General features: G+C 55.7%; 2 protein-coding genes across 5 annotated transcripts in view; both read right to left on the reverse strand.

Annotated features, from left to right (window-relative positions):
* gpat4 (glycerol-3-phosphate acyltransferase 4) overlaps positions 1-10,799 on the reverse strand; it is a 48,079-nt gene extending 37,280 nt beyond the window's left edge. The window contains exon 1 of one of the 2 annotated variants that reach the window (XM_072485915.1): positions 10,399-10,799. In XM_072485915.1, the coding sequence (XP_072342016.1) occupies positions 10,399-10,563 (165 nt within the window). In that variant the 5' untranslated portion in view covers positions 10,564-10,799. The remainder of the gene's footprint in view (positions 1-10,398) is intronic. The other variant, XM_072485916.1, reaches the window with a different exon arrangement.
* Positions 10,800-14,502: 3,703 nt separating this feature from the next.
* The window catches only part of LOC140396953 (protein phosphatase 1 regulatory subunit 3C-B-like), a 31,777-nt gene continuing 19,812 nt past the window's right edge, over positions 14,503-26,467 (reverse strand). For 2 of the 3 annotated variants that reach the window (XM_072485917.1, XM_072485919.1), the window contains exon 2: positions 14,503-17,501. In XM_072485917.1, coding sequence (XP_072342018.1) covers positions 16,630-17,501 — 872 coding nt within the window. In that variant the 3' untranslated portion in view covers positions 14,503-16,629. Of the gene's footprint in view, positions 17,502-19,925; positions 20,300-26,467 lie in introns of those variants that run through there. The other variant, XM_072485920.1, reaches the window with a different exon arrangement.

A 26,467-nucleotide genomic window follows, 5' to 3' on the forward strand; every position in this document is an offset into this window, starting at 1 on the left:
AGGAGCAGGGGGGGGGGAGGGGGGGGGAGATCGGGCACCGAGAGGGAGGGGGGCGCGGCCTTATGGGCAGCCGGGGGACAAATCAGGGGTCGAATGCAAGGGCGCGAGGCCGTTCGGGGGGCCTACATCTTGCAGCTGCCTCCGCGGTCCGAATCCGCCATGGCGCTAGGCGTGGCCGCTGGAGGCCGCTGTCGTGCGCACGCGCAGACTCGAAACCAGAAGCACGGGGGGCCCGTATCCGTAGCTAAAGCTGCGAGAATCACTCCGGGTCCCTGCCAGCCCCCTGCAGGGGAGTCAATTGGCTCAAATAGTCTTCAGGAATCTTCGGAGGGAAACGCCAGTGATTGTATGCCATTTTGGGAGAATCCAGCGCAGATCTGTTCACAGAGGCACTCTGTGCTCATCGAGTCGGAATGTTGAGCGGATTTCAAAACAGACGCAGGGTGAGTGCCTTGACTGGGGCGCATGCCCAGGTCTTGGAAAGGGAACATCGCGGGCGGGCGAATACGATTCTGCCCCACACCATGGCCGCCTCCAGATCTGTGTGTGTGAGCGCAGAGCCCTGCTCACTGACACTGGCTCCCGTATCAGGGTAAAAGGGAGTGAGCAACCGGGTACAGTGATAGCTAAAGCACAAACACCGTACTGGTCATGCAACTGGGAGGGGAGGCGGCATTGTGGTTAGCACTGTTGCTTCACAGCTCCAGGGTCCCGGGTTCGATTCCCCGCTGGGTCAGTTTGTGCGGAGTCTGCCCGTTCTCCCCGTGTCTGCGTGGGTTTCCTCCGGGTGCTTCGGTTTCCTCCCACAAGCAATGAAAGACGTGCTTGTTGGGTGAATTGGACATTCTGAATTCTCCCTCAGTGTACCCGAACAGGCGGCGGAATGTGGCGACGAGGTGATTTTCACAGTAACTTCATTGCAGTGTTAATGTAAGCCGACTTGTGACAATAAAGATTATTATTATAACAGTCCAAGGCAATCTGAAACCAGATTCTCGTGACTATTAAATATTCAATATGAAAAACTGCTTTGAGTGAAGGACAAATCGCCAATTCCACTTAGCGAGAGGTGCGTGAAAGTGGGTAACAAGGCAGTGGGGAAAACTATTCCCCGCAGTCCCAAAACCTGCACTGTCAGAGAGTCAGTACTGAGGGAGAGCTGCACTGTCAGAGGGTCAGTACTGAGGGAGTGCCACACTGTCAGAGAGTCAGTACTGAGGGAGTGCTGCACTGTCAGAGGGTCAGTACTGAGGGAGTGCTGCACTGTCAGTGGGTCAGTACTGAGGGAGTGCCACACTGTCAGAGGGTCAGTACTGAGGGAGTGCTGCACTGTCAGAGAATCAGTACTGAGGGAGTGCTGCACTGTCAGAGGGTCAGTACTGAGGGAGCGCTGCACTGTCAGAGGGTCAGTACTGAGGGAGTGCTGCACTGTCAGAGGGTCAGTACTGAGGGAGTGCTGCACTGTCAGAGGGTCAGTGCTGAGGGAGTGCCACACTGTCAGAGAGAGTCAGTACTGAGGGAGTGCCGCACTGTCAGAGGGTCAGTACTGAGGGAGTGCTGCACTGTCAGAGGGTCAGTACTGAGGGAGTGCTACACTGTCAGAGGGTCAGTACTGAGGGAGAGCTGCACTGTCAGAGGGTCAGTACTGAGGGAGTGCTGCACTGTCAGAGAGTCAGTACTGAGGAAGTGCTGCACTGTCAGACGGCCAGTACTGAGGGAGTGCTGCACTGTCAGTGGGTCAGTACTGAGGGAGTGCTGCACTGTCAGAGGGTCAGTACTGAGGGAGCGCTGCACTGTCAGAGGGTCAGTACTGAGGGAGAGCTGCACTGTCAGAGAGTCAGTACTGAGGGAGCGCCGCACTGTCAGAGGGTCAGTACTGAGGGAGTGCTGCACTGTCAGAGGGTCAGTACTGAGGGAGAGCTGCACTGTCAGAGAGTCAGTACTGAGGGAGCGCCGCACTGTCAGAGGGTCAGTACTGAGGGAGTGCTGCACTGTCAGAGGGTCAGTACTGAGGGAGTGCCGCACTGTCAGAGGGTCAGTACTGAGGGAGTGCTGCACTGTCAGAGGGTCAGTACTGAGAGAGTGCTGCACTGTCAGAGGGTCAGTACTGAGGGAGCACCGCACTGTCAGAGGGTCAGTACTGAGGGAGTGCTGCACTGTCAGAGGCTCAGTACTGAGGGAGTGCTGCACTGTCAGAGAGTCAGTACTGAGGGAGTGCTGCACTGTCAGAGAGTCAGTACTGAGGGAGTGCTGCACTGTCAGAGGGTCAGTACTGAGGGAGTGCTGCACTGTCAGAGGGTCAGTACTGAGCGAGCTCCGCGCTGTCAGAGGGTCAGTACTGAGAGAGTGCTGCACTGTCAGAGGGTCAGTACTGAGGGAGTGCTGCACTGTCAGAGGGTCAGTGCTGAGGGAGTGCTGCACTGTCAGAGGGTCAGTACTGAGGGAGAGCTGCACTGTCAGAGTGTCAGTACTGAGGGAGTGCTGCACTGTGAGAGGGTCAGTACTGAGGGAGTGCTGCACTGTCAGAGGGTCAGTACTGAGGGAGCGCTGCACTGTCGGAGGGTCAGTACTGAGGGAGTGCTGCACTGTCAGAGGGCCAGTACTGAGGGAGCGCTGCACTGTCGGAGGGTCAGTACTGAGGGAGTGCTGCACTGTCAGAGGGCCAGTACTGAGGGAGCGCTGCACTGTCGGAGGGTCAGTACTGAGGGAGTGCTGCACTGTCAGAGGGCCAGTACTGAGGGAGCGCTGCACTGTCAGAGAGTCAGTACTGAGGGAGTGCTGCACTGTCAGAGAGTCAGTACTGAGGGAGTGCTGCACTGTCAGAGGGTCAGTACTGAGGGAGTGCTGCACTGTCAGAGGGTCAGTGCTGAGGGAGTGCTGCACTGTCAGAGAGTCAGTACTGAGGGAGTGCTGCACTGTCAGAGGGTCAGTACTGAGGGAGTGCTGCACTGTCAGAGGGTCAGTACTGAGGGAGTGCTGCACTGTCAGAGGGTCAGTACTGAGGGAGTGCCGCACTGTCAGAGGTTCAGTACTGAGGGAGTGCTGCACTGTCAGAGAGTCAGTACTGAGGGAGTGCCGCACAGTCAGAGAGTCAGTACTGAGGGAGTGCTGCACTGTCAGAGGGTCAGTACTGAGGGAGTGCCGCACTGTCAGAGGGTCAGTGCTGAGGGAGTGCTGCACTGTCAGAGAGTCAGTACTGAGGGAGTGCCGCACTGTCAGAGGGTCAGTACTGAGGGAGTGCTGCACTGGCAGAGGGTCAGTACTGAGGGAGTGCCGCACTGTCAGAGGGTCAGTACTGAGGGAGTGCTGCACTGGCAGAGGGTCAGTACTGAGGGAGTGCCGCACTGTCAGAGGGTCAGTACTGAGGGAGTGCTGCACTGGCAGAGGGTCAGTACTGAGGGAGTGCCGCACTGTCAGAGAGAGTCAGTACTGAGGGAGTGCCGCACTGTCAGAGGGTCCGTACTGAGGGAGAGCTGCACTGTCAGAGGGTCAGTACTGAGGGAGTGCTGCACTGTCAGAGAGTCAGTACTGAGGAAGTGCTGCACTGTCAGACGGCCAGTACTGAGGGAGCGCTGCACTGTCAGAGAGTCAGTACTGAGGAAGTGCTGCACTGTCAGACGGCCAGTACTGAGGGAGCGCTGCACTGTCAGAGAGTCAGTACTGAGGGAGTGCTGCACTGTCAGAGAGTCAGTACTGAGGGAGTGCTGCACTGTCAGAGGGTCAGTACTGAGGGAGTGCTGCACTGTCAGAGGGTCAGTGCTGAGGGAGTGCTGCACTGTCAGAGGGTCAGTACTGAGGGAGTGCTGCACTGTCAGAGGGTCAGTACTGAGGGAGCGCTGCACTGTCGGAGGGTCAGTACTGAGGGAGTGCTGCACTGTCAGAGGGCCAGTACTGAGGGAGCGCTGCACTGTCAGAGAGTCAGTACTGAGGGAGTGCTGCACTGTCAGAGAGTCAGTACTGAGGGAGTGCTGCACTGTCAGAGGGTCAGTACTGAGGGAGTGCTGCACTGTCAGAGGGTCAGTGCTGAGGGAGTGCTGCACTGTCAGAGAGTCAGTACTGAGGGAGTGCTGCACTGTCAGAGGGTCAGTACTGAGGGAGTGCTGCACTGTCAGAGGGTCAGTACTGAGGGAGTGCTGCACTGTCAGAGGGTCAGTACTGAGGGAGTGCCGCACTGTCAGAGGTTCAGTACTGAGGGAGTGCTGCACTGTCAGAGAGTCAGTACTGAGGGAGTGCCGCACAGTCAGAGAGTCAGTACTGAGGGAGTGCCGCACTGTCAGAGGGTCAGTACTGAGGGAGTGCCGCACTGTCAGAGGGTCAGTGCTGAGGGAGTGCCGCACTGTCAGAGAGTCAGTACTGAGGGAGTGCCGCACTGTCAGAGGGTCAGTACTGAGGGAGTGCCGCACTGGCAGAGGGTCAGTACTGAGGGAGTGCCGCACTGGCAGAGGGTCAGTACTGAGGGAGTGCCGCACTGTCAGAGGTCAGTGCTGAGGGAGTGCTGCACTGTCAGAGGGTCAGTACTGAGGGAGTGCTGCACTGTCAGAGGGTCAGTACTGAGGGAGTGCCGCACTGTCAGAGAGTCAGTACTGAGGGAGTGCTGCACTGTCACAGGGTCAGTACTGAGGGAGTGCTGCACTGTCAGAGGGCCAGTACTGAGGGAGTGCTGCACTGTCAGAGGGTCAGTACTGAGGGAGTGCTGCACTGTCAGAGGGTCAGTACTGAGGGAGTGCTGCACTGTCAGAGGGACAGTACTGAGGGAGTGCTGCACTGTCAGAGGGTCAGTACTGAGGGAGTGCTGCACTGTCAGAGGGTCAGTACTGAGGGAGTGCCGCACTGTCAGAGAGTCAGTACTGAGGGAGTGCTGCACTGTCAGAGGGTCAGTACTGAGGGAGTGCCGCACTGTCAGAGGGCCAGTACTGAGGGAGTGCTGCACTGTCAGAGGGTCAGTACTGAGGGAGTGCTGCACTGTCAGAGGGTCAGTACTGAGGGAGTGCTGCACTGTCAGAGGGACAGTACTGAGGGAGCGCTGCACTGTCAGAGGGTCAGTACTGAGGGAGTGCTGCACTGTCAGAGGGACAGTACTGAGGGAGCGCTGCACTGTCAGAGGGTCAGTACTGAGGGAGTGCTGCACTGTCAGAGGGTCAGTACTGAGGGAGTGCTGCACTGTCAGAGGGACAGTACTGAGGGAGCGCTGCACTGTCAGAGGGTCAGTACTGAGGGAGTGCTGCACTGTCAGAGGGTCAGTACTGAGGGAGCGCCGCACTGTCAGAGGTTCAGTACTGAGGGAGTGCTGCACTGTCAGAGAGTCAGTACTGAGGGAGTGCTGCGCTGTCAGAGAGTCAGTACTGAGGGAGTGCTGCACTGTCAGAGGGTCAGTACTGAGGGAGTGCTGCACTGTCAGAGGGTCAGTACTGAGGGAGTGCTGCACTGTCAGAGGGTCAGTACTGAGGGAGTGCTGCACTGTCAGAGGGTCAGTACTGAGGGAGTGCTGCACTGTCCGAGGGACAGTACTGAGGAAGTACTGCACTGTCAGAGGGTCAGTACTGAGGGAGTGCTGCACTGTCAGAGGGTCAGTACTGAGGGAGCGCCGCACTGTCAGAGGTTCAGTACTGAGGGAGTGCTGCACTGTCAGAGAGTCAGTACTGAGGGAGTGCTGCACTGTCAGAGAGTCAGTACTGAGGGAGTGCTGCACTGTCAGAGGGTCAGTACTGAGGGAGCGCTGCACTGTCAGAGGGTCAGTACTGAGGGAGTGCTGCACTGTCAGAGGGTCAGTACTGAGGGAGTGCTGCACTGTAAGAGGGTCAGTACTGAGGGAGTGCTGCACTGTCCGAGGGACAGTACTGAGGAAGTACTGCACTGTCAGAGGGTCAGTACTGAGGGATGCCGCACTGTCAGAGGGTCAGTACTGAGGGAGTGCTGCACTGTCAGAGGGACAGTACTGAGGGAGTGCTGCACTGTCAGAGGGACAGTACTGAGGGAGTACTGCACTGTCAGAGGGTCAGTACTGAGGGAGTGCTGCACTGTCAGAGGGTCAGTACTGAGGGAGTACTGCACTGTCAGAGAGTCAGTACTGAGGGAGTGCTGTACTGTCAGAGGGTCAGTACTGAGGGAGTGCTGCACTGTCAGAAGGTCAGTATTGAGGGAGTGCTGCACTGTCAGAGGGTCAGTACTGAGGGAGCGCTGCACTGTCAGAGGGTCAGTACTGAGGGAGTGCTGCACTGTCAGAGGGTCAGTACTGAGGGAGTGCCGCACTGTCAGAGGGTCAGTACTGAGGGAGTGCTGCATTGTCAGAGGCTCCGTACTGAGGGAGTGCTGCACTGTCAGAGGGTCAGTACTGAGGGAGTGCTGCACTGTCAGAGGGTCAGTACTGAGGGAGTGCTGCACTGTCCGAGGGTCAGTACTGAGGGAGCGCTGCACTGTCAGAGGGTCAGTACTGAGGGAGTGCTGCACTGTCAGAGGGTCAGTACTGAGGGAGTGCTGCACTACCAGAGGGTCAGTATTGAGGGAGTGCTGCACTGTCAGAGGGTCAGTACTGAGGGAGTGCTGCACTGTCAGAGGGTCAGTACTGAAGGAGTGCTGCACTGTCAGAGGGTCAGTACTGAGGGAGTGCTGCACTGTCAGAGGGTCAGTACTGAGGGAGTACAGGGTGTAAAGAACAGACAGTCCTGCTCTGCTCAGGACAGAGTACTGCGTTGTTCAACTTCAGTCCCTCAGCCCACCAGGAAACCGGTGCTTGGTAGTGCTCCTTCACCCTTGCCAGCTCCGCTACGCCTCAATCAAACCCACGTTGCCACTAAATACTTTCCACGCGGGATAGGCTCCAATGGGTTTGATCTTGTAGTAGACCCCACGAAGGTTAAGGAAAATTGAGAAGGCGCCTCTGAAACCGGTTGAGCTTTCTCGAGGTAAAAACCCGCAGACAAGGCAACACCTTCCAGTTCACCCCTGGCTCTCCGTAGGTATGTTTGCTCAATGTTATTGCTCCTGTGGGACAACAGTTACTTCGCACGCAGTGGAGGGAGCTCCAAGAGAGCCATTTGCAAATCTGCATTCAGCTGGAGATTCATTTGCTCCTGCATTTGTTTAGCTGCCAGTTCCACCCATCCCTTTTGACCAGCCTTGAGCCCGCAAATGTGGAGCAGACGGACAACTTCCAGCCTTGTGATCTTGCAAACCTAATGTGGGATGAGTACAGAATTCCCAACCAATTACAGAAGCCTCACTTAAGCAGACCGGGGACGGCGAGTAAATAACAGGAGTAACTGTCCCTGTCTCAATCGGACTGAAACAGTATGTGCTGTACTGCAAATAAAAGGGAGCTTACTCAAAGCTGTAATCTAATCTCTCAGTTCTGACATATAATTCTTATACGATTGCAGTTTTTGCTCTGGCAAAACTACAACCAAGATTAGATTATAGTTCTTTTGATGTTACTGTGACGCCACGAAGCTGGATTCTCCGATTTACAGGCCGGAGGATCCGTGGCATTTTACGTGGGAACATTTGGCGCCGCCCCAGCACCGATCCTCCGACTGGTGAGGGGCTCGCAGCCACACCACGTAAAATACCCGGCCTCCACGGAATAGACGGCCGGAGAATTGCCGGGCCTGTGGCGTGTGCACGCAGTGACGACCTGCAGCAGTCGTGCCGTACAACATGGTGCGTGGGTCCCCACCTGCCAGATAATGCCCCCTGGGGGCCACCCCCCGCCAGTCCCCCCAGCCCTCGCGGAAGCCCCCCCCGGCCAGCAGCATGGGTCCCGGCAGCGCTGGACACAGTCCGCAGCCGCCACACCGGGTTCCAGACCACACGCCAACCGCGCGGTCGGGAACTCAGCTCATTGGGGTCAGCATCGCGGGAGAGCCTTCGGGTGACTTCCTCAGGCCGTCCCAACGGTGTGCGCTGCGCGTCGCGGTGACGCCGTTTTGGAGGGAGCATGCGCGACCTGCGTAAAACAGGCGCCGCCCCCGATTTGGTGTAAAAATGGATTCTCCGCCCTATCGCCGATTACAAAATCGGCGTTGGTTCCCGGACTTTCACAGATTTCCTACTTGTGCCTCTGGCTGCAGGGCAGGGAGCAGGGTGAATGCTCCTTTAGCAAGAATACCATGGAGACCAGCAATCAGCCCTCTCTACTCCAACACAAATAATGACTCGAATTTATGGCCCAGACACACACTCGTATCCGCCCGTCTGGACTCGCCTCCTTTTTAGGTTGTTGCAAGAAACAGGGGGTTAGGATGCACAACTCTGAAAACGTGGAACAGTAAATCCGATGAAGCTGTGAGCAGAATGGCATCAGGTTCCTCAACAGGGGCTCGAGAGTACGGAAGCAAAGTTGCGGTGCTCCTCCGACAGAAGGTATTTGTTAAGCTGCAGTTTTTGCTGCTTTTTGAAGGGTATTGGTACCATTGAAAGGGAGCAGAAGATACGCAACATGGTGGCAGACGTACAGAAGCTGTGTTGCGTGCAGACAATGACCAAAACGGAGGCTCTGCTCGCTGGCTGATGAAGTGAAACGGGGGTTGAAAATTGAGATTTGGACGGCGCAAGTGAGGAAGAAGCAACTTTCCTTGACCACTGAAGGGCCTGGATTCAGACTGCCAAAAGAACAAAGTGGGGAGAGTGGAGTGGCTCTTTACGCAGAGGATTTGAAGGTTGGCGATCCAGGGGATGGAATTCAGAACCAGTCCAACATGCTGTTTAAGCTCTAGTCTAAATGCCACTCGTGTATGCTGCCCCTGTATCCCTTTACCCCCCATTCTGCAGCTCTCTAACCAATTCGCTTACAAACTCATTCAACGCTCACACGACCATCCATGTTTGATCCCCTCAACCCAGAAATCTGATCTGAAATCTCTGCCTGGTTCGATTTATATCCCACCCTTTCATTCTTTCCACAGAGAATTATTTCTTCTGGGGTCAAACAACTGGAGGTGTTCAAGAAAAACCTCACCAGATACAAAAGGCAGCGCACAGCCCCGAGAGTCCAAAACGAATCAGTCACACACACCTAAATCGCTGCTGGACGATACACAAAACAGAGGCAGGCCCCTTCAGAAAGGTACAGTGACCCCATGGGGAGCGCAGTTCAGATCCAGCACAAAGACACCTGGATTCCAAGGCTTCAAATTACGAGGAGAGAGAGGTGGGCTGTTGATCACCCCGAATTGCCCCTCGGGATGGTGGTGGTGAGCTGCCTCCTTGAGCCGCTGCAGTCCATGCGGTAGGTACACCCACAGTGCTGTTAGGAAGAGAGTGCCAGCATTTTGACCCAGCGACAGTGAAGGAACGGCCGATATATTTCCAAGTCGGGGTGGTGAGTGACTTGGAGGGGAACCTCCAGGTGGTGGGGTTCCCAGGCATCTGCTGCCCTTGTCCTTCTAGATGGTGGTGGTCGCGGGTTCGGAAGGTTAGCCCTGCTGCCTCACGGCGCCGAGGACCCGGGTTCAATCCCGGCCCCGGGTCACTGTCCGTGTGGAGTTTGCACATTCTCCCCGTGCCTGTGTGAGTCTCACCCCCACCAGTCAGGAAGGGTGCGGACAAAAAAAAAGATCAGATGTTTGGAAAAGAGAGCAATCTGGAGGGAATAATTACAATCACAGAAGTTGTCAGGCTGTCACTGGGCAGTTTTTCACAGTTCAGGTCAACGTGGTGTGAAATGTTCCCGCTTGCCCCAGGACTGTGCCATCTAACTGCCCCGTGTGTAGATTACATACAGGTCCTGAGAGCAGAGTCAGAACGCAATCGTGTCACACATTCAGGTAAACCACAGATCACCAAAGGATGAGGCACAGAGGGGGGCCGTTCGGCGAATCACACCTCTCCCAGCTCCCGGAAAGATCTCGCCGATGAGTCCCAGTTTCCCGGAGTGCTGCCAATCCCCTGAAATCCTGCCTCCTCCAGTTACTGAAGCCACTGGAGACAGCTGCGCCTTATTTACTCCATCAAAACAATTTCAGATTCTGACCGGTGTCCCTTAACCATTTCTGCTCTGGATCAGAGCAACCCCGGTTTCCCCAACCTTATCACAGAACTAAAGCCTCTCAACTCTGGCACCATTCCAATACATCTCCTCTCGAAGGCTGAGGGAGGCTTCACAAAGTGAGTTGCCCGTGCACCCCCCTCCCCGCAACACTCGCCCACATATTAAATCATGGACAAGCCTGCCCCATAAATGTGGGATACCATCGGCACCATCAAACAGACCCTCCCCGCCCTGACACATGGAATCACTCAGTTATTTTAAGAGTTCTTTGAAATAACTGGATGAAGGCGTCCACGGATATAGCTGAATAACTTCAGAGGAAGGAGTTTGACAATTGCACCCACCCCCCCACCCCCTACTCATTTCCAGATCCCAGTGCTGTTCGTGGCTTGTTTCGACGCCGTTGGACATACCTCAAAGACTTTCAGCAGCGTTTTCATGTAGAGCTTGCGGATTCCAAAGGACACTCCGAAGATGGCAGGCACGATGATGAAGACGAGGAGAAGGGTGATCCAAACAGTCAGTGAGATGCCCAGCAGGGTACACACCAGGCTGTCGAAGGGCAAGAGGAACGACATGATGACAACCCTACTCACCCAGCTGGCTCCTTAGCACCTCCTTCACAGGATCCACCCCTCACATATCCTTTCCCTACCCTCATGGACCCATCCTCTACCCCCCACTCACCCTGACCAGATGCTCCCCTCCTCTCACAGGCCTCTTTCTCCACGACACCCACAATCACTACCGTCGCCAGCCCCTGTCCCCACCTTCACTCATTCACTGTCCCTTCCCTCTGGCCAGGCCCCTTACAAACTCCTCCCCTTAATGAGCCCCTCCTCCCTCACCTCCCCTTTCCCTAGCTCCTCCCCTCTTCTGGACACACCCTCCCCCAGTAGCCCCTCCCCCACAGTAGCTCCTCTCTCTCTCCCAGACCCACTCCTCACCCCTCCCCTTCTTCTTGACTCCTCCCTGGCCCCTCCTATTGATTCCTCTCTTCCTCGCTCCTCCCCCTCCCTGAATCCTCCCCTGGCTCCTCCCCCAACCTGACTCCTCCCCCTCTCTGAACCCAACCCCTCACTGACTCCTCCCCCTCCCTGTCTCCTCCACCCCCCTGGTCCCTCCCCCCCACCCCCCTGGTCCCTCCCCCCCCCCTCTGACTCCTCGCCCTCCCTGGCCCCTCCCCTCTGACTCCTCCCTCCCCTCTGACTCCGCCCCCACTGACACCTCCCCTCCCTCTACTGCCCCCTCCCCACCCCCTCCTCCTCCCTGACCCCTCCTCCTACTGGCCCCTCCCCTTCCCTGACCCCTCCTCCTACTGGCCCCTCCCCTCTCTGGCCCCTCCTCCTCTCTGGCACCGCCCCCTCCCTGACCCCTCCTCCTACTGGCCCCTCCCCTCTCTGGCCCCTCCCCCCCTCTGGCCCCTCCCCCCCTCTGGCCCCTCCCCCTCTCTGGCCCCGCCTCCTCCTCTCTGGCCCCGCCCCTCCTATTCTCTGGTCCCGCCCCTCTCTGGCCCCTCCCCCTCTCTGGCCCAGCGGCCTGGCTTTTCGCCAACGTGTCCTCCTGAGTCCGGGGTCTGCAGTTATTTCAGTTGGGAACGCGCCTGTCCCTCGGCCGCTCCTGCCTGCCCGGGGCTGGATGACAGTCGCTGGCGCTCGGGCCCTCGCCTGTTTCGGGAGCCGCAGGGCCCAGTCGCCGCTCGGCCTGTTGTCCGGTGCGACCCGCTCAGCCTCTCCGCCAGCCCGCCCACCAGTGCGCACGCGTCAGCCAGCCGCCAATCAGCCGGCGCGGTGGGAGCCGCCTGCGCGACCGGCCGGCCCGGACGTCGGCGCATGCGCGGGTGCCGACGGCAGCGCATGCGCCCATGGGAAACTGCGCATGCCGGAGAGGGAGCCCCCCTGCGGCCGCCTGGTGCCCTGCAGACAGCAAGGAGGCCATTCAGCCCATTCCCGCCTGTTCTGAGCTCATGGTCTGAGATTTACCTCCACATGCACCCTCCCTCTCCCTTTGCCCTCACCAGTCTGAGATGCAAAACTCGCAAACCAATTGGTCCTCATGGAAGAGTTCCAAACCACAACAACCCTCCTGTGGGGACAAGCATTTCCTTCTTTTCCTTTCACGTTGAGGCACCCAATTCTTTTTCTTCCCCCGAATTAAGGGGCAACGTAACATGGCCAATCCCCGCTCAGTCTGTTGGCCAGCTGGTTCGTGATGCAGCGCGATGCCAGCAAAGGTCACCCACGAAGGCCCAACCTTCTCAACCTTGCCCCTCGCCCGAGGCAATCCTCAGGTTAAGTCACCGGCAGCCAGCTCTCCTCCCCTCCCTCAAAAGGGGAAAGCAGCCTCTGGTCCCCTGGGACTCTGGACACTTCACCAATGCAGTCAAAGGCCAACACTAATTCCAGTGGGGGCGCCGGTGGGCCCGTCCAGCCCCTTGTACACCTGCCTTCATCCATACACATCCCTAAACTCGCTGAATAATAACTTCCCCCTCAATTCCAAAATGTATGAAGCTGGGAAATCTCAAAGGAAGTGGATTTTGATCAGGGGAGGAGTTGCTGGTGAATTTGGAAACCCAGGTTGGGACTTAAGACCAGTTGCTTCAGTCTGAGGCAATGGCCAGGGCGGGAGGCGAGGGCAGGAGTTCGGGTATGGACTGCATGGTGGTGCTGGCCCACCGTCAAACTGCAGGATTGCAAGAATCATCTTCCCACCCCACTCCGAAAAGAGACTGCAAGCTGATTATCATAGAATTTACAGTGCAGAAGGAGGCCATTCAGCCCATCGAGTCTGCACTGGCTCTGGGAAAGAGCACCCTACCCAAGGTCAACACCTCCACCCTATCCCCATAAACCAGTAACCCCACCCAACACTAAGGGCAATTATGGACACTAAGGGCAATTTATCACGGCCAATCCACCTAACCTGCACATCTTTGGACTGTGGGAGGAAACCGGAGCACCGGGAGGAAACCCACGCACACACGGGGAGGATGTGCAGACTCCGCACAGACAGTGACCCAAGCTGGGAATCGAACCTGGGACCCTGGAGCTGTGAAGCAATTGTGCGATCCACAATGCTACCGTGCTGCCCAAGGATCTCACGGGAGCTCTCGTCAGGCTTGTGAACACAAGGTGAATCCAACCAGGGGGATACCTCTTTGAAGGAGGGGGTGGTTAGAATGTGCCGCCAGGGACACATAATTCAAAGGGAGTAGCATTTCTGCAGCGATAAAAGCTGGAGGGTTACCTAAAGCTAGATGGCACAGTGGGCTAGCACTGCGGAATCAGAATCATGGAGCAATGCTACACGGGGCAGCATGGTGGCACATCTTTGCTGCCTCAGTGCCAGGGACCCGGGTTCCATTCCAGCCTTGGGTGTCTGCATGTTCTCCCCGTCTGCACGTGGGTTTCCTCCGGGTGCTCCGGTTTCCTCCCACCGTCCAAAGATGTGGTTAGGTGGGTTGGCCATGCTCAATCTCCCCTTAGTGTCCGAAAGGTTAGGTGAGGTTACAGGAATAGGGCCTGGGTAGGGTGCACTTTCAGAGGGTCGGTGCAGACTCGATGGGCCGAATGGCCCCCTTCGGCACTGTAGGGATCCGTGGTTCCATGATAAGGGGACGAGGGCCAGAAGGATATGTTGTGGAGAAGATGGTGGCACTGAAGAATGGTGCTCAGGCATATGTTCAACCACCTTCAAATGGGCACATCAAAAGTAATGGACCCAAAGGTCAAAAGTTCAAATCTCACTGTGCCAAATTACGAAATTCATTTCAGTCGTCAGTTCAAAGGGGGCATTACACAACGACTTGATGAAGAAGGAGAACATTTTGCAGAGCGGTGATGAAAGAGCAGGTGGTTGAGACTTAACGCAATAGCTCCCTCAAAGAGCGCAGACACCGTAAGACCACAAGACATAGGAGCAGAATTAGGCCACTCGGCCCATCAAGTCTGCTCCGCTATTCAATCATGGGCCGAATGGCCTCCTTCTGAGGTGCATCTTTCTACTATCCCAATGATAGGGCAGCACGGTAGCACAGTGGTTAGCACTGTTGCATCTCCGCGCCAGGGGCCCAGGTTCGATTCCCGGCTTGGGTCCCTGTCTGTGCGGAGTCTGCACGTTCTCCCCGTGTCTGCGTGGGTTTCCTCCGGGTGCTCCGGTTTCCTCCCACAAGTCCCGAAAGACGTGCTGTTAGGTGAATTGGACGTTCTGTATTCTCCCTCTGTGACCCGGACAGGCGCCGGAATGTCGCGACTAGGGGGTGCTCGCAATGACTTCATTGCAGTGTTAATGTAAGCCGACTTGTGACAAAGATTATTATGCAGTCGCTGTATCGCCATTTTCTTTTGTTATAAAAACCCCCGTTGGATAATTTTGACCACTCGGTATGGTCAGCTGTTGAGAGAGGCTGGTGGAGTGGGAAAGGGGTGTCGTAGATTCACTTTTCGTACAGAGGTGACTTTCAGTAAAAGAGCTCTAAATTTGTATGTGTAAAACACTGAGAAATTAATTATGAATTTAACTTCATATAAACTTTATTCTTTTCATATTTACATACAAAACAGCACAAATATGCATCTACGTCAAGTGTTAACAGTAACAATTATTTCAAAACATGCAAGCAGTGTTGGTTTATTAAACAGGAACAAAAAAAACATTTTACCCGCCCCTCGCAACACTTTTCAGGAGGAATTCATCAACAGCAGCGGGCATCTCCTTTTCAGACATGCCCAAATAAACCACCTCAACTTAACTCGAAGCTGACAAGAGTAGTGGTCAAACCACTTGGTTGTGTACGCGCCCACGATAGAAGCTCAAGGGAAAAAAGGATCTTTTATTTAACCCAACTCACCCAACAGACAACCCTGCGTTTCAGCGCGGAGGTCAATTCCCCCCCCCCCCCCGCCCCAAAAACAAGCGGCAAGTTCAGACGATCGTCCACACTTGTCGACAGCCTCAAGCGACGGAGTCGGACAACTTGAACTACACGGAGAATGCGGCAGTTTGCACACCGAATATTTCTCCTCCCGGCCCAATCGAGGGCAAAGCAAATCGACACCCGGGAGGCCATCGGACAGGGGACAACAATCCCGCCCCCCGGCGACCATCATTCAATCATGAGCACATTACCCCTCACCCTCGTCCAACCTAATCCACAGCCACATTTTATTTGACAAATTTTTTACAAATATTAACTTCCGGAGATTGAACAATTCACAGCGAGGACACCCGTAGCAAAGATTTCAGCTTCATGATTAAATATCCATGAAAGAATCTTCAATATGAAGGAGTTGCTACCAGAGGCAGGACGAACAAATTAACCGCCATTTTGCTTCAGGGTATGCTGGTGGGCAGGCAGAGGTGAGTCGGTTGCTTCGGCAACCACAGATCCATTCAACCGGTGTCTCAAAATAATTACTTCAGTAACATCCATGAATTTCCCCCGGTTTCTTTTTTAAATGTATGGTCACCTTTGAGCGTCAATGGGGAGAAAAACCTTGCGCCAACATTCACGATTCTAAAGCACCCATCGAAACCAAAGCTCGGGAGTTGAACGCAATTCGAGGGCCTTACCCTCGTGACTGAACCCCAAAATTAGATTTTGGTTTTTCTATTTTAAAATTTTTTTTTTTTTTATTAAGGGGGAATTTAGCCTGGCCAATCCACCTACCCTGCACATCTTTGGGTTGTGTGTGTGTGCGGGGGGGGGGGGGGGGGGCGAGACCCACGCAGACACGGGGGAGAACGTGCAAACTCCACACGGACGGTGACCCGGGGCCGGGGTCGAACCCGGGTCCTCGGCGCCGTGAGGCGGCAGTGCTAACCACTGCGCCGCCCCCAAAATGAGATTCAACATGGCAGACAGGATGAACCACACTTCAGAGTCCGACTGGCTCCTACTCCTCCCCCTCCCCCCCCCCCCCCCCCCAGTCCTCCCAAAGTGATCAGATTCAGTGTCAGGTGGCCGTGACAAACGAGACGGCGACTCCATCACTCCCAGGGTACGAGAATCAAAGGGGAATATGAAATCTTGAAGCTGAACCTTGACTGGTTTACAAGGACTGGTGCTGCAGTGACCAGCCCCAGTTGGAAGCAAGGCGTGCAGTATCGCCATCAGCGGACCCCCCCCCTCTCTGAGGGACGTGAACGCATGTGAACACCATTCATTCTGAAATAAATAAAAGTGCGGCAACTTTGGTTTGTGGAACTAAAAAGCAGGACGTCTGCTCCACTCGTGCAGTTCGCCATAAAGTTACATCTGTGATTCTAAAACAATGGAAATGTGAAGGGCGACTCTGAAGTCTGTGGTATTATATTCCCAGCGAGCAATGTCGCACTTATTCGAAGGCATGTTCTTTCCCCCCCCCCGCCCTTCCTCTCCCACCATCCCCGTTTCTCAACCATAGTGAACTCCCTCAGGTTGGGAAGAACAGGAGGGGCTCATCGATCGACTGAGCCTCGAACGTCTGGCATTTTGTGTTGACATTAAACAAGAGGAGCGATGATTTAAAACGCAGTGAGCGCTTGTCCATTGGCGATCCGAGGTTGCCCTCAAATCGACGGAGAGGGGAGTTGACGTTGCTTAATAGGCCCCGCCGTGGTTAAAACCTGTCAAAATGGCCCCCAACCAGGGCTTGACAGGTTTACCAATATCCGTCATTGTCAAATCTGCCCCAGCTCTGCCACTGGGAGAATATGACATTGACGGATCGAGGACTGCCAAACTGCTCCAGGTCTCCTTCCTGGCTCTTCTCTCTCATGTTAAAGAGAGAGGAATGATCCGTTCCACCCCCCGATATCCCACCGATGCGTTTAATCCGATAGTTCTGTTTGCTGTTGTTGTCCCAGAAGGTGTGTTGACCACACTGGAAGGACAGGCAGAACTCTATTTGCTCCAGAGGCCGGAGATTCGCGGGCACGTCCAGCTCGAAGGAGAAAGTGTCGGCGTCCGCGCAGCCGTACGTATTGTTCAGGTAGGCGCACCCAACGTCGCGGGAGCTCTTCCAGCTGTCGAAGGTGATCCGGACGGCGACCTTCTTCTCGTAGCCCAGGTTCTTGACTTTGACCGTCCCCGAGATGGATGTCCCTTGGACCAGGCAGCTCTCGAGGCACACGGAGTTCTCGCGCAGGCGGGAGCGGAAGTCCAAATAATCCGCCGAGGGGGGAGGGAAGTCGAGGGCGAACTTCTCGTCGTTGGCCACTTGGGGGACGCAGCCCGCCAGCTCGGACAGCTCAAACTGCAGGTCGGACAAGTCGTCCTCGGGCTCCGAGAACAGGTGGACGGCCGTCAGCGAAAACCCCTTGGCGTCGGCGAACACCACCTTTTTCTTTGCGGCGCCGCTCCCAAACCCCGGCCTGCCGGCCAGGCACACTTCGCCGCTCCTCGGGTTCAGGCAGGGCCGCAGGGGCTGGAGTCTGGAGATGTTGACGGCCCGGAATTCGGGACAGCTCAGGAAGCTGTGGATGGGCGGCGAGTGACTGAGGCACAGGCGCATTGCGATGTCGACCGGCATGGCTGAGGGGGGCGAGGTGGTGGGGTGGGAAGAGAGAGAGAGAGAGAGAGACAAAAAAGACGATTAATTGTATTCAACAGAATGCAAACATAAGAGTACGTCTTAGATAGAAGGGAAAAATCAATGGAAACAATAGTGGGGTGGGTGGAAATCATTAGCCAGGACAGGACAAGAGAGTTTGGGAGGGAAGAGTAGAGAGAACAGGAAGAGAGTGTGGGGATAGAGAGGGAGGGACGGAAGTGTTAAAGGCAATGAAAAACACACCTCTACATCAACTACTTAAGCCTAGTAGCTCCACCACTACTTGTCAAACAGCCCAACATCCAATCATTTTTTGGGGGGGCAGCAGGGTAGCACAGTGGCTAGCACTGTTGCTTCACAGCTCCAGGGTCCCTGGTTCGATTCCCAGCTTGGGTCACTGTCTGTGCGGAGTCTGCACGTTCTCCCCCCCCCCCGGTGTCTGCGTGGGTTTCCTCCGGGTGCCTCCCACAGTCCAAAGATGTGCAGGTTAGGTGGATTGGCCGTGCTAAATTGCCCTTAGTGTTGGGTGGGGTTACTGGGTTCCAGGGATAGGGTGGAGGTGCGTGGGCTTGGATAGGGTGCGCTTTCCAAGAGCCGGTGCAGACTCGATGGGCCGAATGGCCTCCTTCTGCGCTGTAACTTCTATGATTTCTTGGGCGACACAGTGGTTAGCACTGCTGCCTCACGGCGCCGACAACCCGGGTTCGAATCCCGGCCCCGGGTCACTGTCCGTGTGGGGTTTGCACATTCTCCCCGTGTCTGTGTGGGTTTCGCCCCCACAACCCAAAGATGTGCAGGGTAGGTGGATTGGCCACGCTAAATCGCCCCTTAAATCGGGGGAAAAAAGAACTGGGTACTCTAAATTTATAAACAAAAGCACCCAATTGTTTCTCACCATCTTCGGCCTAGTGACAAGGCTTCCTCCCTCCGCCCCTCCCCAATTCTCCCACCTCACCCCCATCCCTCTCAAGGGTAACCGTCTGTGGCCGAGCCAGACAGCTCGCAACACCATTGGCTCGTCCGATCAAACCGAGACTCCATTACCAGATATCCATTTAGCCTGGAAGGAGTTCCTCTTCCATTTCTGTAACACTGATGGCCTTTGACCCTATCTCAACCGGTAACACTCCCAGTAACGCAGAATGTTAAAAAGGTGCTATGCAGGGCAGCACGGTGGTTAGCGCTGCTGCCTCACGGCACCGAGGACCCGGGTTCGATCCCGGCTCTGGGTCACTGTCCGTGTGGAGTTTGCACATTCTTCCCCGTGTCTGCGTGGGCCTCACCCCCACAACCCAAAGATGTGCAGGGTCGGTGGATTGGCCACGCTAAATTGCCCCTTAATTAGAAAAAATAATAATTGGGTATTCTTTTCTAAAAAGGTGCTATATGAACGAACGTTGTTGTACACAGACTTGGCCTGCTGTGGAGCCAGAGATTCCAAAATGGCCGACCAATGACCCAAATGAGAATCTGTTTGGACCGCCCCCTCCCCACCATAAGTGCAAAAGCCACAGGCCCGCGTGCACTGCATTAACCATGGAACTGCAAATGATTCAATTTTACTTCAGTCGAGTGATCGGAAGAGGTGCGACAGATGGGGAACCCGTGCAAACCAGTTCATTCCCGAGTTCGGATTACTTCTCCGGGAGCTAAACAATAATGTCAGCGTTACAACAGAGGAAGTCATTTGACCCATCGCCGCTGTGGCAGCTTTGCAAAAGAGGAGCTACACAGGTATACGGTTCGATATTTCCCCAAACAGAAATAGGAAGACAGCGCCTAATCCCAAAAATCAGTCCTGGTCCACCCACATCGACACTACGGCCAAGAAAGCACAACAGCACCTATACTTCCTCAGGAAACTAAGGAAATTCGGCACGTCCACATTAACCCTTACCAACTTTTACAGATGCACCATAGAAAGCATCCTATCAGGCTGCATCACAGCCTGGTCTGGCAACTGCTCGGCCCAGGGCCGTAAGAAACCGTAGAGAGTCGTGAATATAGCCCAGTCCATCACGAACCTGCCTCCCATCCATTGACTCCATCTACACCTCCTGCTGCCTGGGGAAAGCGGGCAGCATAATCAAAGACCCCTCCCACCCGGCTTACTCACTCTTCCAACTTCTTCCATCGGGCAGGAGATACAGAAGTCTGAGAACACGCACAGGGCTAAATCGCTGGCTTTTAACGCAGACCAAGGCAGGCCAGCAGCACGGTTCAAATCCCGTACCAGCCTCCCCGAATAGGCGCCGGAATGTGGCGACTCGGGGCTTTTCACAGTAACTTCATTTGAAGCCTACTTGTGACAATAAGCGATTTTCATTTTCATTTCATTTCAACAGACTCAAAAACAGCTTCTTCCCCAGTCACCAGACTCCTAAACGACCCTCTTATGGACTGACCTGATTAACACTACACCCTGTGTGCTTCATCCGATGCCGATGTTCTGTAATTACATTGTGTACCTTGTGTTGCCCTACTTTGTATTTTCTTTTTTTCTCATGTACTTAATGATCGGTTGAGCTGCTCGCAGAAAAATGCTTTTCACTGTACCTCAGTACACGTGACAATAAACAAATCTAAATCCAAAGTCCCATTCTCTCTCTCTCTCTCCAATGATTCGGCTCGTTAATGCCCGTATTTGGAAGTCAGGTGAGGCCTTATCTAGGCCTTGATGACGCACTGGTTTAATTTAGGCCGGGAAGCCTGAACGCGGGAGGCACGTGTGCAGTCAACAAAGCTGCCCAGAGGTTCTGCCAAGCTAGCGTCTTGAGCGACTGCAATGGAACTATTACCATTTCAACATTCCTTAACTGGGCAACGCTCCTCGAGTGAACTGGCCCCCTAATGCAATCAGCTAAATACCTCCACAGCCACACAGACACACACTGCTTTGCCCTCAATCCTCAAGAGTTTTAAAAATAGCACCACTCAAGATACAGGTCACATGAGAAAGAAGAGGGGTTCAAATTACAACACGCATTCCGACACATCTCTGAACAGATGCAAACTCGTCCAGGTATCACGAGCATGCTGGCTTTTAAAAAAAAATTCCAGTTAATAATTACTTTGATTCCGTGTTGAGCAGCCCATTTCTAACTAACTCCTTGATCCCTTCAAGGACAATCCCATTCCCCAACACCCCCTCATTCTATTGCATCACTATTCCAGACCAGACCCCCCCCCCAAACAGTGGCTGGGATACTGGACCAAAATTCCCAATATTTTATTTAATTTGCAAGACTGTGCACTTTTTTTTTGTTGAAATTTAGAATACCCAATTCTTTTTTTTTCCCAATTAAGGGGCAATTTAGTGTGGCCGATCCACTTACCCTGCCCATCTCTTTGGGTTGTGGGGGTGAGACCCACGCAGACACAAGGAGAATGTGCAAACTCCACACAGATAGTGACCCGGGGCTGGGATCGAACCTGGGACCTCGGCGCCGTGGGGCAGTAGTGCTAACCACTGCACCACCGTGTCGCCCTCAAAACAAAGCTTTATTATGAATACAATCTTAGAATTTACAGTGCAGAAGGAGGCCATTCGGCCCATCGAGTCTGCATCGGCCCTTGGAAAGAGCACCCTATTTAAGCCCACTCCTCCACCCCATCCCCGTAACCCAGTCAAAACTTTTTGGACACTAAAGGCAATTTAGCATGGCCAATCCACCTAACCTGCACATCTTTGGACTGTGGGAGGAAACCGGAGGAAACCCACGCAGACACGGAGAGAACGTGCAGTCTCTGCACTGACAGTGACCAAAGCCGGGAATCGAACCTGGGACCCTGGAGCTGTGAAACAGTGCTAACCACTGTGCTACCGTGCCTCCCCAATCTTAAACTCTCCACACCCAAAAGGTACAGCTGACAATTACCCCTTGAACACTACTACTCAATTCCCCATTCAACAACAAGAAACATACAGCCCTCAATCTATCTTACTGTGGGAGAATTGTGGACCCTGCATCAGGCAGATCAGAATTCAATTCCTCTCTCCAAAGATTTCTCCAAAAACAAATAATCTCTGCGGGCTACAAAGCACATTAACTCCCCAGGGACTTTCCCAGTCGAACCACAGTCCATTAGCCCAGACTGAAAATACATTCCTTTGTCAATTTCACCTTCTGGCTGCTAAAACCACCCAGGCCCTGCCAAACAGAATTACTTTTTTTTTTTAAAACATGACCACTGCACTCAAACACTCTAACCCCAGGCTTTTAAACTTGAAATTGCCCAATATGTGGAATCCAATATCGCATTGAGTGTTTGCGAAAATGGCAGAGCACGATCGGTTGAAGGGTAGGGAGGAACGGGGGGACATGCGGAATCTATTCATAGCTTTGGAAGATAAATAAATTTAGAATACCCAATTCTTTTTTTTTTTCCAATTAAGGGGCAATTTAGCGTGGCCAATCCACCTAACCGGCACATCTTTGGGTTGTGGGGACGAGACCCACGCAGACACGGGGGAGAATGTGCAAACTCCACACGGACAGTGACCCGGGGCCGGGATCGAACCCGGGTCCTCGGCGCCGCGAGGCAGCAGTGCTGACCACTGTGTCGCCCACAAATTGAATCAGACTTTGATGGTCACGGGGCCTGCATTCTCAATTGAGGAAAAAGGAAGACACATGGGGAACACGACCCACGGGAGGTGGGGAGAAAAGGGCGCCGAGCGAGGCAGGGAAACTGGGAGAATTGAAGGAGGTGGGGTGCGGGGAAGTGGGGGAGTCAGTTGTGGCGAATATTGCGCGAGCGTCTCCATTTCTGGAGATAGACTCAAGTCTGCAACTGAAATAAAGAATGTCCCACACACACCACAAAAAGCCTGATGTGGCGAGGACCCCAACCCGGGTATCCATGACAACGGCAACACCCTCCATTCGGAGGGAGTGGACGGAGTTGGGCTCGGCATTGGGGACGTCAAACACCGACTCAGGTGAACACCCCGCCCCTCCGGTCAGTCAACAAGTGTAACCTCCACGCTGTCGAGCCTCCCACCATTTTAATTCCCCACAAATCTTTGACCTCCCTGTCCTTGGGCCCGTTTCCCCACGAGTGTCTGGGAACGAGGCCTAATCTTCCGATTGGACATTTGATGGTCTTCCAGCCTCAACAAACAAGAGTTCGACACCAGCACATCATAACCTCGGCCCGTCATTTTATTGCTTTCTTCGCTGCCTTTTCTCTCCTCCCTCGGTTCCTTCCCTTTCCGGCCCCATCCATTCATACCTCCTCTGGAGCCCGCTTTGTCTTTTATTTTATCACTGGCCCATAACCACACAACTTGGGTTTGCAACACTAAACCTTTTACTTAATCTCTCCTTCACCCCAGTGTTAACTCGGTTTCTCTCTCTCTCTCTGTGGTGTTCACAGACACAGAGCGGCCTACCGAACATTTTCAGATGTCCAACATTCGGCTTTTCTGTCAGGAGGGTGGGGGGGGGGGCAGCCGAGGAGGCAGGAGGGTGAAGGGGGGGGGGGGACGGTCAAAGGGGGTATTGGAGTAAGTGGTGTCAGAGGGGACAAAGATACAGGGAAGGTATGGGGAGCGAGGGAAGGTGTGGGGAGCGAGGGAGAGGGCCCTTTGAAGAGATCAAAATCGAGACAACAATTTGCATGAGGCAAGAGGATAAAAGTGCCAGAAATGAAGGACCTTCATGACAGACCCCTAAAACCCCCCCTCCCAAACCCAGCCCCCTAACCCCCCCCAAACCCAGCCCCCTAAAACAACCCCTCCCAAACCCAGCCCCCTAAAACCCCCCCTCCCAAACCCAGCCCCCTAACCCCCCCCCAAACCCAGCCCCCTAAAACAACCCCTCCCAAACCCAGCCCCCTAAAACCCCCCCTCCCAAACCCAGCCCCCTAACCCCCCCCCAAACCCAGCCCCCTAAACCCCCCCCCTAAACCCAGCCCCCTAAAACCCCCCCTCCCAAACCCAGCCCCCTAACCCCCCCAAACCCAGCCCCCTAAACCCCCCCCTAAACCCAGCCCCCTAAAACCCCCCCTCCCAAACCCAGCCCCCTAACCCCCCCCCCAAACCCAGCCCCCTAAAACCACCCCTCCCAAACCCAGCCCCCTAAAACCCCCCCTCCCAAACCCAGCCCCCTAAACCCCCCTCCCAAACCCAGCCCCCTAACCCCCCCCAAACCCAGCCCCCTAAAACAACCCCTCCCAAACCCAGCCCCCTAAAACCACCCCTCAAAAACCCAGCCCCCTAAACCCCCCCCAAACCCAGCCCCCTAAAACCACCCTCCCAAACCCAGCCCCCTAAAACCACCCTCCCAAACCCAGCCCCCTAAAACCCCCCTCCCAAACCCAGCCCCCTAAACCCCCCCCCCTCCCAAACCCAGCCCCCTAAACCCCCCCGCCCCAAACCCAGCCCCCTAAAACCCCCCCTCCCAAACCCAGCCCCCTAACCCCCCCCAAACCCAGCCCCCTAAAACCACCCCTCCCAAACCCAGCCCCCTAAAACCACCCCTCCCAAACCCAGCCCCCTAAAACCCCCCACTCCAAAACCCAGCCCCCTAAACCCCCCCCAAACCCAGCCCCCTAAACCCCCCCTCCCAAACCCAGCCCCCTAAACCCCCCCTCCCAAACCCAGCCCCCTAAACCCCCCCCCAAACCCAGCCCCCTAAAACCACCCCTCCCAAACCCAGCCCCCTAAAACCCACCCTCCCAAACCCAGCTCCCTAAAACCCCCCCTCCCAAACCCAGCCCCCTAAACCCCCCCCCAAACCCAGCCCCCTAAAACCCCCCCTCCCAAACCCAGCCCCCAAAAACCCCCCCTCCCAAACCCAGCCCCCTAAACCACCCCTCCCAAACTCAGCTCCCTAAAACCCCCCCCTCCCAAACCCAGCCCCCTAAAACCCCCCCCAAACCCAGCCCCCTAAAACCACCCCTCCCAAACCCAGCCCCCTAAAAACCCCCACTCCAAAACCCAGCCCCGTAAAACCCCCCCTCCCAAACCCAGCCCCCTAAACCCCCCCCAAACCCAGCCCCCTAAAACCCCCCCCTCCCAAACCCAGCCCCCTAAACCCTCCCCCCAAACCCAGCCCCCTAAAACCCCCCCTCCCAAACCCAGCCCCCTAAAACCCCCCCTCCCAAACCCAGCCCCCTAAACCCCCCCCTCCCAAACCCAGCTCCCTAAAACCCCCCCTCCCAAACCCAGCTCCCTAAAACACCCCTCCCAAACCCAGCCCCCTAAAACCCCCCCTCCCAAACCCAGCCCCCTAAAACACCCCCTCCCAAACCCAGCTCCCTAAAACCCCCCCCCTCCCAAACCCAGCCCCCTAAAACCCCCCCTCCCAAACCCAGCCCCCTAAAACCCCACCTCCCAAACCCAGCCCCCTAAACCCCCCCTCCCAAACTCAGCTCCCTAAAAAACCCCCACCCAAACCCAGCCCCCTAAAAAAAAACCTCCCAAACCCAGCTCCCTAAAACCCCCCCTCCCAAACCCAGCCCCCTAAAACCCCCCCTCCCAAACCCAGCCCCTAAAACCCCCCTCCCACACCCAGCCCCCGAAAACCCCCCCTCCCAAACCCAGCCCCCTAAAACCCCCCCTCCCAAACCCAGCCCCCTAAACCCCCCCCTCCCAAACCAAGCCCCCTAAACCCCCCCTCCCAAACCCAACCCCCTAAAACCCCCCTCCCAAACCAGCCCCCTAAACCCCCCCCCCAAACCCAGCTCCCTAAAACCCCCCTCCCACACCCAGCCCCCTAAAACCCCCCTCCCAAACCCAGCCCCCTAAAGCCCCCCCTCCCAAACCCAGCCCCCTAAACCCCCCTCCCAAACCCAGCCCCCCAAACCCCCTCCTAAACCCAGCCCCTAAACCCCTCTCCCCAAGCCCAGCCCCCTTAAAAAACCCACTCCCTAACCCAGCCCCCTAAAAAAAACCCTCCCAAACCCAGCCCCCCAAACCCCCCTCCCAAACCCAGCCCCCTAAAACCCCCTCCCCCAAGCCCAGCCCCCTAAAACCCCCTCCCCCAAGCCCAGCCCCCTTAAAAAACCCTTTCCCTAACCCAGCCCCCTAAAACCCCCTCCCCAACAAACCCCCCCCAAACCCAGCCCCCTAAACCCCCTACCCCAAACCCAGCCCCCTAAACCCCCTCCCCAAACCCAGCCCCCTTAAACCCCCTCCCCTATAAACCCCCCTCCCCAACACCCCCTCCCCTTATAAACCCCCTCCCAACACACCCTCCCTATAAACCCCCCTCCCCAACCCCCTCCCGATAAACCCCCCTCCCCAACACACCCTCCCTATAAACCCCCTCCCCAACACACCCTCCCTATAAACCCCCCTCCCCAACACACCCTCCCTATAAACCCCCCTCCTCAACACACCCTCCCTAAAACCCCCCTCCCCACCACACCCTCCCTATAAACCCCCCTCCCCAACACACCCTCCCTCCCTATAAACCCCTCTCCCCAACACACCCTCCCTATAAACCCCCCTCCCCAACACACCCTCCCTATAAACGCCCCTCCCCAACACACCCTCCCTATAAACGCCCCTCCCCAACACACCCTCCCTATAAACCCCCCTCCCCAACACACCCCCTATAAACCCCCCTCCCCAACACACCCCCTATAAACCCCCCTCCCCAACACACCCCCTATAAACCACTCCCCAACACACCCTCCCTATAAACGCCCCCTCCCTTTAACCCCCCCCTCCCTTAACCCCCCCCCCTCCCTCCCTTAACCCCCCCCCTCCCTTTAACCCCCCCCTCCAGATAAACCCCCCCCTCCCCAACACACCCTCCAGATAAACCCCCTCCCCATAAACCCCCCTCCCCAATACACCCTCCCTATAAACTCCCTCCCCAACACCCCTCACCCCCTATAAACCCCCCTCCCCAACACCCTCTCCCTATAAACCCCCCTCCACAACACCCCCTCCCTATAATGCCCCTCCCTATAATACCCCTCCCTATAATACCCC

Source organism: Scyliorhinus torazame, chromosome 20 (genome assembly GCF_047496885.1).
Source record: "Scyliorhinus torazame isolate Kashiwa2021f chromosome 20, sScyTor2.1, whole genome shotgun sequence".
In the NCBI taxonomy this organism is placed as follows: Eukaryota; Metazoa; Chordata; class Chondrichthyes; order Carcharhiniformes; family Scyliorhinidae; genus Scyliorhinus; species Scyliorhinus torazame.